The 12,907-nt window shown below is 41.3% G+C and overlaps 2 protein-coding genes across 19 annotated transcripts in view; one reads left to right on the top strand and one right to left on the bottom strand.

Annotated features, from left to right (window-relative positions):
* The window catches only part of PHF20L1 (PHD finger protein 20 like 1), a 55,033-nt gene extending 52,016 nt beyond the window's left edge, over positions 1-3,017 (bottom strand). For 6 of the 18 annotated variants that reach the window (XM_068933349.1, XM_068933351.1, XM_068933359.1 and 3 more), the window contains exons 1-2: positions 2,847-3,014; positions 1,626-1,731 (exon numbers count right to left, since the gene is read on the bottom strand). In XM_068933349.1, the coding sequence (XP_068789450.1) occupies positions 1,626-1,708 (83 nt within the window). In that variant the 5' untranslated portion in view covers positions 1,709-1,731; positions 2,847-3,014. Of the gene's footprint in view, positions 1-1,625; positions 1,732-2,354; positions 2,691-2,846 lie in introns of those variants that run through there. The other 12 variants (XM_068933344.1, XM_068933356.1, XM_068933347.1 and 9 more) reach the window with 7 other exon arrangements.
* A 7,769-nt stretch (positions 3,018-10,786) lies between these two features.
* The window catches only part of LOC104138370 (dynein axonemal assembly factor 11), a 56,696-nt gene continuing 54,575 nt past the window's right edge, over positions 10,787-12,907 (top strand). The window contains exons 1-2 of the mRNA XM_068933342.1: positions 10,787-10,943; positions 12,570-12,651. Of these exons, the coding sequence (XP_068789443.1) occupies positions 12,612-12,651 (40 nt within the window). The 5' untranslated portion in view covers positions 10,787-10,943; positions 12,570-12,611. The remainder of the gene's footprint in view (positions 10,944-12,569; positions 12,652-12,907) is intronic.

Genomic DNA, 12,907 nt, shown 5'->3' with positions numbered 1-12,907 from the left:
AACATCACTTATTTACTTGATTTCCAATAGAGGCTTGTTTTGAATGTTGCTCTAACTGCCGAATTTTAATATTAACTTCCTGCTCCTATATACAGTATCACAGAAGTTCACATCCACATAAACTAGACCTTTTTTTCCTGGTGATCCGGATGAGTCAATTCCTGGAAAGTTCAGAATACATCCTATACTGCCTGAAAATACCAAGCACTCAGCTGTGCAATTTACAATATGGCCCATGCAAATCTAGACAAGTACTCCAGAATTGACACGTGACCCCCTACCCTTTGGAAAAGCTGGATGAATCTGAAAAAAACTACATACTAGATACTTAGTGATCTTGTTCTGATACAATTAAGCTGAAAGAAATTTGTAAATATTAACTTTTGTTAGCTTATTATATTAAACAAATATTTTTTAGTCACAGGAGGTCCCATAAGAAGTCAGTTTTTAATAAAATTACTTTATTATTTTTATAGCACTATTCAGGCTGGCATTCAGTTAAAGACTCAGTAAGTTGAAAATCCTCTCTACAGCAATAAATAAGAAGTGCTCTTTAAAACATATTTCCCTTGGAAGACTTGCTTATTAGAAATAAATACTTTCATCATAACTAAAATTAAAGCACAATAGGTAAAATGTCCCAACAAAGCTGGGCATTTAATCCAACTTTTTCTACAGAGCAAAACACTGCTGGAGTAAACATTTGCAATCTGCAACATGCAGATTTCTTTAACGTATAATTTGGCGTTAGCAGGATTAGACATTGACACGAATAAGAACATGTTCAGTTCTGTAAGAAAGTAATAAAAGCCTTCACATTTCCTATTCCTAAACAATCATTGGTAGCAGCTAAGAAAAAACGCCTGGAGAGAAGCATCAACTACCTGTGTCATCTACTTTTTAAAAAGTTAGTGTTTTTTCAAACTGAAATAACAGGGCCAGCACACTTAATGAAACTAACTCATTTGTGGTAACTAACTTTCAACTAAGAATTTGTCTTTCAAAAAGAACAACTCCTTTCAAACATACGTGCTGTGTAGCGTGGCCGTCGTGCCCACAGATTTGCAGCCTGTAATCTTGACTCTTACTCATGATATGCCTGGCTGAAGCAGAGTCACAATTTTAGGCTCCTCATTCCTTCAACTGTACAATACAAATACAATCATACTTACCTAGTTAATAAACTCTGATTAAGCATGTTTTTTTTAAAAAAAAAATTGGTTTGTGTAAAGTCTGATTACTGAATATAATTTAAATGCACTTGCATACCTTCAGACTAAAATAAAAGTAGCCTTTGGTCACCGACATTTGCCACATCAACACATTTGATCATCTTGCACATGACACTGCATTCCACACTACTCTGAAAGTGCTTTCTGCTTAATATGACTGCACAAGAAATTAAAATCAATGAATATAACAAAAAAAAAACACAAAAAATGCCTTCTTTGATATCTGAAGAGAGAATATTTTCCTAAAATTTAATCATTTTAATAGATTTAGCATTTGGACTCTCACAAAGTTCATATGTGAAACGCAATTACTCAGTTCTATAATCAGATAACACAATTTACAACAATAACATAATTTTGCTCTTAGCAAATATTGCACACTGTCTTCCATACCATTTTTGTAAATAGTCCAGTGCCTCCAAACGAGCACCAATCTCAAATGTGATTCCAGGACGATTTGGAGGCTTTTTACTCATCTTGATATTTTCTGTTTCACTACCTTTAGAGAGAAAAAAAAGCATCATTATAACACAATGTTGTTTTAAAATATGTCATTGATGGCACATACACGCAAGAGGTTGGAAACAGATGTGAAATTACTATAGCACATTATGTTTCTATTGTCAATTAACTGCTCAGCTACTGGAAGTTAACAAAAAATTTGTCAAGATCAAGAAAAAGCATTCAAGAAGACTCATGCACTTGTATTCAGATTTCTTTCCCTGTCTAAAGACGGTCACCAACCCGAAGTCTAACCCTGGAGCAAAACTCCAATATTGTACTATATGGCAACTCCTTGCTATCCTTTTGGAACATCATTATTAGGGTTACCTAGAGCCAATGGGTTTTCCCTCCTCTGCCATAGAAAAGGTCATGAACAAGGGGAAAAAAAAAACATGTTACAAAAAACACAAGTGGCGAGATGACCACGGCCTAAAGAACAGGCAACATGAAATCAAGGAAACAAACAAACAAATAATAATTAAAAAAAAAAAAGAGCTGTGTAAGCTTTGTAAACAGCCTTGAGTCTCACCCACAGCACTAGGTAATCTTCCCCTGTAAGTGCCTTTTATTTTTTTTAAATTCAGACACTGCTCAAAAATTATTTTTCTGGATTATTACCTTCATCAGCATGAACCTCTGACCTACTATTACTTTTATTACTATGAAGCACAGAGCAGTTCAGAGCTGAACACACCGGCTCCTGTGGAAGAGAAAGGGCGGCAGAGCGCAGGGCCAGACAGGACTTGGGTCCCAGTCCACGAGAAGGGCACCAGGACTCTGCTTTTCCACCGCCCACTCGTGTCAGCGCCAGAGACAGACCCCAGGCAGCCGGCAAACCCTGTGGCGCCCCACGCTGCCCGCCGAGTGCGCAGGACACAAAGGGGTCTTGCCGAACCGGGCCGGGTCGGGTGGACAATCCCGGCCGGGGACTGAGCGCTCGGCAGGCCGCGCCGTGAGGGCAGGACGGGGCCGCGGCGCACCCGGACCCGGCCCGGCCCGGCGAGGCCTAGGCGCCCGGAGGAGGCGGTGGGGTGGGGGGGGGGGGGAGCAGGGGCCCGGGGCCGCCCGGGCTCGCTCGCTCGCTCGCTCGCTGCCCGCCGCGCTCCTTACCGCCTCCCGCGACTCCCAAAGCGGCGGGGGGGGGGGGGGGGGGGAGAGACCGACGCGGCCCGCAGCCCCGGCGCGGCGCCACCTGCTCCCGCTCGGCGCGGGGTGTCCAGCGGGTGGGCCGCCCTCACAGCCCCATCCTCCCCGCGCCCCGCAGCGCCCCGCCGCTGCGTCACCACCCTGCGACAGCCCGCGAGGCGCGGCCCGGCGCCGCCATGCCGCCGCCGCCCCCGGCACGTGACTGCGGAGCCGCCGCCGCGTGACGTGCGCAGGGCCAGGCGAGGAGGGGGAGAGGGGAAGCGCGGAGAGACAAAGGGAAGCGGGTGTGCGCATGCGCGCAGGGCCTGGGCGGTGATTGACAGCTCGGCTGGAGGCGGGGGCGGGAAATTGGGTTTCAACGGCCGTTAGCGGGCGCGAGGCCCACGGCGGGCGGGGCGGCGGCGAGGGGCGCTGGCCTGCTGATTGCCTTCGGGCTATTGTCCCCCCCCCTCTTCACTGTTCCCGTTTGACTTTCCCCCCCCCTTTTTTTTTTTTTTTGCCTTTTAATCTTTTTATTCTCACTTCAAGGTAATAGGAGTGAGCAGGGGAGACTGAAGGAGGAAGGAGCCTCGTGGAAAATAAATAAATAATTTTAAAAAAAACCCTTTGTTTTTCCATTGCCTTGATGCTGTCCCAGGCCCGTGTTGGCTGACGGGTGTGCCCGGTGGGGTGTCCCAGGGGGATCGCAGGATCCGGGGTGTCTCCAGCTCTCCATCACACCTGGGCTGGCGCATAGCATTGCACAGATGATGTTCTTAAGCCTGCCAAGCCAATAAAATACAGCTAATAATATCTTCCACAGTAAAACTAGTGAGTAACTTCAGCCAATACTTTTTATTTTTAAGCACAAAAAAGTTTTGGCTATTTTGTCTTGTCGCTGAAGAAAATGAGGCATGCATGACTGTGTTGCCAGTCTGCATTGCCGATTTACGTCTGAAATTTTTGTCCTCCTTCATTCAAGCTCGACAGACAGAAATCTCATAATTACTCCGGCCTGTTTTGTGAAAATACCCAGCTGCACAGGCAAAAGTGACCGTGTTGATCTCTCCAAGACCGAGAGGCTCAAGTGCTTACACCGTTTTAGACATCAGGACATCGCAAAGCAGAGAGATGCAGGAAGACAGATTCCATTCCTTATGCTCCTCACAAAATGTTTTGTTTAAACTGGTCGCAAAGCACATGGCTTTAGCGTTGTGTGACTATTACACAGACCATAAATTGAAAACCAAGCGGGACAGGAGATTTTATCTTGCCAGTCAGTGACTCACAGAGACTTGGAGGGGGAAGAGAGGAGTTCATGATCAGCTGAACATGAGCTCATGGTGTGCTGTTGATGCTAAAAAGGCGAATGCAGTCTTTGCAAAGCACATGTACGTGGAAATACTGAGTAGGAGTAGAGAGGTGACATTATCTCTGTGCTTGGCACCGGTGCACCATTATTAAATAGCCTTACAGTTCAGAAAGACCATCCAAAATCAGGCAGGTTCAGAAAAGGTCTGGGAGAATGATCAAACAACTGGGAAAACAGTACTATGATAAGAGGCCCAGACAGCTGCTGGTTTATTTTCCCATTTCTTTTATTTGTGGCTGCTGGGATTAGTCCATAAAAGAACTATTTTTAAGTTACAGATACTGAGGCCACAGGATGACACTGAGCTAAATAAAACTTCATCTTTGTTTTTACCCTTGTTATTGTAGCAGGGAAAATTTAAAGTGACTGCCGGTGCTTGTATTTAAATGGTGCCTTCATGCCAACAGTGACTGCCTAGCAAACATTATGCAGCAGCATCTTTGTCCGTTTCTATCGATTTGTGTAGGAAGCTTAGTCATAGCCTGGCCTTATTCTGTCATCATCTGTCATTCTGCTGCCACCTCCTATGTCCACTTTGACACCCTGTCTGGCAGCTCTTCAGTTACTTTGCCCCCATCTTCAATTTGTCTGTCCTTCTCTTTCATCTCGGAAACTCCCTCCTCTCTAGAAATTCCCTCCCTCATTTTGTGAAGTTTTCCACTATCTCACCAAACACTTCCTTTCTTTTCCTTTTAAAACCCTAAATTTTCCAGATGCTGGGAAATATCCTGAGGTGGCTGAGTTTTGAAGTTTCTTCTGACCTTATACGGGAATAAAAAGTAGCTAAGAGTCATTGCCAAGGAAACCAAACAAAATAGTAACCCAGTAGGTTTGGGACACCAACCCCAGTCTTCTCCAGTTTTGAAAGACTCTGAAGCTGGGAATTCTTTACCCAGTTACACTGTGATTCTTTGCAGAATGTTGTTAACACAAGAAATGGTTTCTCCCAGAGAGCTGGCTGTTTGCTGTACAGGTATTGCAACCACAGCACTGTATTTCACTGCATGTTAAGAGAGGGGATGTGAAGCTATAAGGCAAGAGTCATAGCCTGGCTCCATACTAGCACATAGCTTATAATAACATACTAGCATGCTAGCATATAATACTAGCGTTATTGTAAAGTTGAAGTGTGGTAAGATGAGGATGCTAGAAATGAGACCTGCTGAGGCCAGGTTAGTAACAAAATTTGTGTTTTTACAGGTAGGTCTAACAGTAGTGAAAGAGTCCCAGACCTGTGCGGTAGCATGGCTGGAAGGAGCTGCTGCCCGTTCTGGATGATGGCAGCTTTGCTGTGCTGTGTTAGAGCCCAGCTAAACGCTTTCTAGATATCCCTTTAATATCCCTTAGGAGCATACTCAGCATTCACCGTGCTATGAATATTCTTTCGCAATGAATGTTGGACCTCTTGAGATTTAATTGTGTTTGTGCCTTGGAAACTGCTGTGCAATGTGTTGCTTGCTTCTGCCTTACATATTGTAGCCATATGTTTTGGGTTGTGTTTTAGTTTTAGGGAGTTTTTTGTAGATTGGAACATATCAGTAAATATTTTACGGAGTTCTTTTTAAGGCCTTGGTGAGAACAGTACTGAAGCAAAAACTTGTAATACCTGCTCTGATTGCATATTGATTTCCTGGATTATTTCCCTGTAGGACTGAAATTCAGCATGTACTTTATGATGGATCAACAGACGACTTGACTCACAAACACATCCCACTGGTAAGTTTTTCATAATTTCGCTTTCTTGAGAACTGAGCTCATAGTGAATAGGGGAATGGGACAGAAGGAATATCCTGGCAAGACGATGACTGTGTTGGAGTTACCATTTTGAGCACTCAGCAGCAGGACGTGGAGCTCAGTGACAGGGATTTCGGGGAGTACTTTAAGAGAAAAAGAGACTGAAATACAGTGCCTAACAGGCAGATCACTGCAAAACATGCAGTCTGTCAAGTACAGCTTTGCTACCTGCAGTTCAGATTGCTGTTATGAGTGTACAGAGGGAAGTTGCAGCTGGGACCGAGGGAAAGCAAACTCACATCTGTCCAAGCTGATGGAGTCCAGCATTGAGAATAAAAACAAATACATTACATCTACTGGCAGGCAATACAGCTCCCTTTTAAAACTAGTGCAATGCTTTCCTGTCTCCTTTGTGGTCCTGTGTGTGCTCAGGGGCTGAAGGGTGGTTGTCAACACAGAGATTAGCCCTGAGAGTCCAACCCTGCCTGTAAAATGTCTGCAAAGTGTCAAGCATATGGGAGGAGTCACTGGTTTCTTGAGCTGGGTCTGTGCTGGTGTCCCATGGACAGGTTCCTGGAGGGCTATCATAGTTCTGCTTTCTGTCCTCGATTGCCTGCTAGGCCACATTTAAATCCTTGATCTTTATGCAGTACTGGATAGCATCCAAGCTGTAAACCCACAGTTTAGTGCAATGTATCATGATTCTCCTCTGGATACCAAGGCTGCCTGTGCCTTTTCTTGTCCCTAGCAGTTGAATTAGTCCAGGACATCAGCATGAGTTCAGCTGGAAAAATGACAGTTAAAGATGGCACGAGCATAGCAAGAAGAAATGCAAAGAGTGACAGAAAGGCCTGTGGACCCTCTGTGCACGCTTAACAAAGTAGACTTTGCTTAAATACTGGCATACAGACAGCAAGAGTCTCGGTCCCTGTCAATATACAGCCATTATTTACATGCAGAGAGCCTGACTGATGAGGGTGCTGCATAAATCCACATGGAAGAATAGCATTTTGAAGAGCCTTGTTAGAGCACCACTGCCAGCTGCTATTTTCATTGATGCATTTAACAGTGTGATTTATTACAGAAGCGATGGTGACATCAGCACCATCAGTACTTTACCAACCAGTGTCGTCTTATGAACCAATGTTACCAAAATCTTCCCAATTATGTATTCCTAGTATATGTTAAGAGTTCTTTAGAATTATATGATTTCCAGAAGCCTTCACTGCACGTCAGTGAAAGATCCTCTACTGTTGGTCCACGTAGATTACATCAAGGCTGTCATAGAAATTGGCCAGTGTCTCAGGTACACTGATCAGCAATACATCACCACCTCCAGAGGAGCATTTATTTTCATTATGGGTCTCAAAGGAGCAAGAAAACTCCTTAACAGAGATTCAGATTTTATCTGTCCACATAGAGAACCTAGTGGGTGCGCTAAGTATGTGCGTAACCTGGTGGTCTGTTTAGCTTTCGGGCACCGAAATGCTACTATCCAGGTGGGGCATCCAGTATTACCTGAGCTGACATGGAAGACATGCTGTATAGGTAATTGAGTCTTCACGTCTCCTAGGTTCTTAGGTTGGCGACCGTGTGTTGGGTTTTTTATGTGCCTTTCTGTATCCTTTCCAGGTGACAGTGGTCAATCTCTCAATACTATCCCACCACGTTTACTCCCAGTCTGGGTATCCTGAGACTTTCCATGCACACATGCTGGGATCTGGATGACCTGCAAGTCTAGACACCATAAACACATGCCATTCATGTAGTCCTTTCCCTAACACCCCCATTCCCATTCATTTCCCATTCAGACCAATGATCAATGGGTCAATGTTTCTATCGCGTTTCTCTGCAGTAAGATGCAGCTAGAACATAATTTGGCCAACAGGAAAATATTTGCCACTGGCTCTCTCCAGGCCATCTCTAGCATTTCAGAGTGCCAATTCATGAAATACTGTAATACTTAAAGAAACTAAGACAGTTAGGTAATACAGTAAAAATGTTTTTGTTGTTTGTTCCTCCTTCCTGTTTAGTGATGGCCAGTATTCACACATCTTCTTGTGAGAAAGTTTATAAAGAGGGTGAACCATTTCTGTCTGGACCTTGCCTTCCGCTTTGACTGATGGATTTGGGGTAATAGCCTCTTCCTTCTGTGTTCTTTGTCTGCTAAGGTAGTTTTCAGAGGAACAGTACTTTTTCAAAGTATTTTTTCAAAGGAGCTGCAGATTCTAATAGAAGCCTTTCTCTTCTTTTCTCTATGTTTGCTTTCCTATTGATCTTGCATATTGATGTGGCATTGTACAAAATTCCTCTCAAACTTATTCCTATATCTAAATCAAGTTATATAACTACCAATTTTCCTTCTGAAACTGTATCAAAGAACAAGGAGAGAGGACATTGGCTGTGGCTTTGCACAGATAACTATTGCTGTATATTGCAGGCCTGATTGATTTAGATCCTTTCTAAACGCTTTTTTTTTCCCATCTCTACTAGTGTAACATGGGGGTAGCTCTCATAGCATTATTGGAGGTAAGCTATTTTTCAGACTGAAGCAGCGTGGATGTGCCAGAAAGCTCAGAGCTAATTCTAAGGTCTACAGGTCTATGCGCTGTATGCTGTCATGAGGAGAAGAGAGGAGATAAGCTTCCCTATTAAAAAGATACGTGGTATTTTGTATTGCAGTTTCTCATTTCCTTCCTTTTGTGGACTGAACATGTTAGTATGTAATAGACATATAAGTCCTGCACAGCCAGATTGCTGGTATATTGATTTCCTAGAATTTGTAATCTTAAGGCAGAAGCGGGGCCTTGGATGGAGCAGGCGCTTTGAGGAACAACAAGGATGGTAAAAGAGCAGCTGTATATAAGCCTTTGTCTATGTATAAATCATGGGGTAGCACTTGCCTATAAAACTCTGCTATACCTGAAGCTCTGTACAAAAATATCAACCATCTTCATGTAATATCTGCCAAGGAAGTGTAATTTCTTACACGGAAGATTTTGTGCATTCACCAATACACAAAGGTTATGCGTCAACAACTGTTGGAACAGTGACTTTCATATACGAATGTAGTTAGTCACTAGTTAGTATGTTTTAACTACATAGTCAACCAAAGCTGACTATAGTCAAAGGCCAAAATACTTCCAAAAAACAGCCAAAGCTCAAAATTAAATACTTCCTATTGAGAAAAAGGTGAAGAGAAACCAAAAATAAAACACTCCCAAGAAGTAACCTGCCCTGATAATTCATGTATATATAGAATATATGCATCTTCAGTATGGAATACTGAAGATGTATAGATTATACTATGGAATATATTTTCAGTAAGTGACCTAGTTTTAAACACCATTGGGAATGTACGTCCAATGTCTTTGTTTTGCTGTAGACAGAAAGGGTCGCCTGGGAAGTCTTGCACAGGCGGACAGAGCTCATGCATCCATGGACTGTTGGACTAAATTTCCTCCCTGGTATGAGGAAATTTCATTCCACTAAATGAGAAGAAGGGATGTGGGGAATGAACATGACCCTCTGTTTCCACTTTTGAGCAAAAGGACCTGAGAAAAAACTTCTTCACTGTGAGGGTGACAGAGCATTGGAACAGGTTGCCCAGAGGGGTGGTGGAGTCTCCTTCGCTGGAGATATTCAAAACCCGTCTGGATGTGATCCTGGGCAATATGCTCTAGGTGACCCTGCTTGAGCAGGGAGGTTGGACTAGATGATCTCCAGAGGTCCCTTCCAACCTAAACGATTCTGTGTGATTCTGTGTGATTCTGTGTGACCTTTAATTGTTCATTTTAGATAAACTCCCATACAGGAACTCTTTTGTAATATCCTAATTGCCTAATGTCTTTTTATTTCCTTTTCTGTTTGGTGAGAATTTTGCATTTATTTGCTGTCAGTGGAGGTATTTCTCCTTTCTCCAAGGAGAAAGTTGTCATTAAATCGTACATTTATCTCTATATTCTATTAGATTTGTTTGCTTTTTTTTCAGTGATGCATCCAGCCATCAAGAGAGGTACCTACTAGCTTATTTTATCCATTTGTCTGAAGACGAAGTTTTGCTCCCTACAGCTGTCTCATTCTTAACTGTCTATTTAGATCACTTTTGTTGCGTAGCAGTTCTATAGCCAAGTCATCTTGATTGATAGGATATCTTATTCAGACTGCATTTCTCATGTAGAATTGACTTTATTTTGGTGTACTTCAGGGTAGGATTAATTGATACGTTACATGGTGTGAAATATATGCAGTCGAACAAGGAATGTGATTACAAATGGCCTTTTTCCTTTTTCCTTTCCAGATAATTTTATCTTTATTTTATCATGGTAGATATTTGCAATAATTTTTTTGAATTATGAAATTCCGTGAACTCTGAACTCTCACCAAATGCTTCTTCTGTATAATAGTGCTTTTGCAAATGATCTTGTCACTGTGCGTGGATTTTTTGGTAGGTGGATGGTTTTCCTGCATCAAAGCTTTTCAAGTCTTACAGATAAGCTCATGGGCTACCTTAGCAAGTATATGGACTGATTTGGATATTTCACTTTCAAGTATTCTGAGTGAGATGAAAAAGTGAAGCTGAAACAAAAATCTTTATCACTTTTCTTTATGAGAAAAGGTACAGTTTTTGTTCCCCATATCATAACTAATAAATTGTTGTTTATAGCTCTCGCATTCTGCAACAATCTGCAGCAGAGTTCGCTGGACTAATGTTAATCTTCAGTTTGCTCTTCAAAATGAGTGCTTCTGATGTGAGGCCACTTAACAGGAAGCATGACCTCATTCTGCCTCTGTGCTTCTGATTGCACAGTCTGTTTTCAAAGGGAAACAAGGGACTTCATAGACCTGCCTTTCGGAAGACCCAGCGCTATTCTGTTCCAGAAAGCTGCCGAAAGAGCACCCTACAGTTACGTCCCAGAGTTGTTGATGAGAAACTTTTTTCTATACATTTGTTAATAGTGAAATGGATTTTCCAGGTTTGGAAGATTTTACACATATTTATGTTTTAATACATTGGTCAGCTAAGGAGGAACTAAGGTTTGGATTGATTTATATTCTGCTGTTCAGGAAGCTTTGCATTTTGTGAACGTTATTGGTGCTACATGCAGGGAGGGAAGACTGGAATGTTTTTCAAAAAAGGACTGATATTTATGAACAAATAAAAGTGTTTCCTGTAGAGATTTATGTTTGGTAGGTACAAGAGAATAAAACTAGTTGCCTAGGCTTCAACTATTTTAAGTTAGAACTATATTTTAGTACATGCCACTGTAAACATTTACAGTGTAAACATGCACACAGGACTGTTGGCTACCAATTGAGCTTAGAGATTAATTTGATTATTAGAGGGAAAGATGATTAAAATAGACGGTTTAGCACACTGACATTATGTTATGACAATGAGACTGAATCTTTTGGGCTTTTGGGCTTTTGGAAGTCTTGAAATTTCAGAACAAGGAGTGTTTTGACTTAAACTTTGATTTGAATTCTTGACATAAAATATTTACTATGTTTCACTCTTAGTAAGATTTCTTAAAGATGTTGGCTTTTTGTTTAGTTTAGTTTAAAGGTTCCGTATCGATGTTCTTTTTGTGGGTTACACATATAATCCTATTGCTTAACTATGCAGTGGCGGTTGGGATACTTCCGTTTGGCTTGCTTATAGTGTTACTGTAGTAACACTATTAATAGCTCAGAAATGTAACATTAAATACAAGTAGAGCACTATGCAGCATTGTCTACAACATGGTGTTTACATGCTTCCTCCAGTTTTCGTGTTGATCTAATTAGGATTTTCAAGAATCCTGTTTGTTAATGTACAAACCAACATGTTCATGATAGAGGGTAGAGAAACAACCTATTGGACTGCCTGTTAAGCATATGACTGTTTATACAAGCTTGACATTAGCATTACTTAAAATAGTTTAAAAGCAATTCTGTGTAAACTCATGACAGAGAAAAATGTTGCACTGCAAATTGCAACTACTCATAAACTGTTCTTCAAGAGAGAAGTTCACCACCTCCCACTGGTATATTTACATATGTATGATCTCTCTCACTTTCTATCATAAACATATACTCAATTTTACCTTAAGTTTTGCTGTAGTGGACGGCAGCAGATAAACAAGAGTTCTGCAAAGACATACCTCACTTGTAAATTTGTGATAATTCAAAATAGCAATAGAAAAACGGTGGTTTGTTCTGTCCCTTCGCTCCAGTATATGTCAATACTTTCTAATGAAAGCAGTATCTTATATAAGCTGTTAAAAGGTATTCTTTTTCAGTGATTGCTGCTTTGTATTTTCATAACTGAGAAAACCAAGTGCAATGTAATTGTTATGGGTTTCAGTAGCTGGGAAGGAGTTTCGCTCTCAAAATATTAAAAAATTGTAATTAACTTAATTGATGCTGAAGTATACTTATACTTTCCTTTTCAAACAAATTTGCCCTGGAATCAACGTGGGTTTGCCTAAGGGAGAATATTTAGTGGCCTATAGTATAACTAGAAATGTGATACATATTCATGATTATATCTTACATATCCTGATTTAGAAACAAAAAAAAACCAAAACAGACTAATCTTTCTTTTTAAACTCTTTTTACAGATAATCTGTAATCCCAGGGTGTATGAAACAATCCTTTTCAAGATGCATAGAATATCACATGTTGTGTCAACGCCAGCAGCAAGTAAATTTATACACATATGTCTGGGCTTTTGATAAAATCTGGTGTGGTGGGAATTTGGGATGACTGAAAAATTTTGAGATTTTGCCTTTTTTAGTTTATACCTCGATCTACTAACCACCTCTTGAGTTCTTGCTGTATTTTCTTTTAGAGTTCAGATGAAATCCCTTCTCTGAGAATAATATTTAGCATCATTAAAAATCATCATTGTGTACATGATTTTGCCTAAAATAAGAGGAATTCTTTCAGGACCTAATTG

This window comes from Struthio camelus, chromosome 2 (genome assembly GCF_040807025.1).
Source record: "Struthio camelus isolate bStrCam1 chromosome 2, bStrCam1.hap1, whole genome shotgun sequence".
In the NCBI taxonomy this organism is placed as follows: domain Eukaryota; kingdom Metazoa; phylum Chordata; class Aves; order Struthioniformes; family Struthionidae; genus Struthio; species Struthio camelus.
The sequence above is the reverse complement of the archived record's forward strand: the minus strand, read 5'-3'. Positions and strand labels throughout refer to the sequence as shown.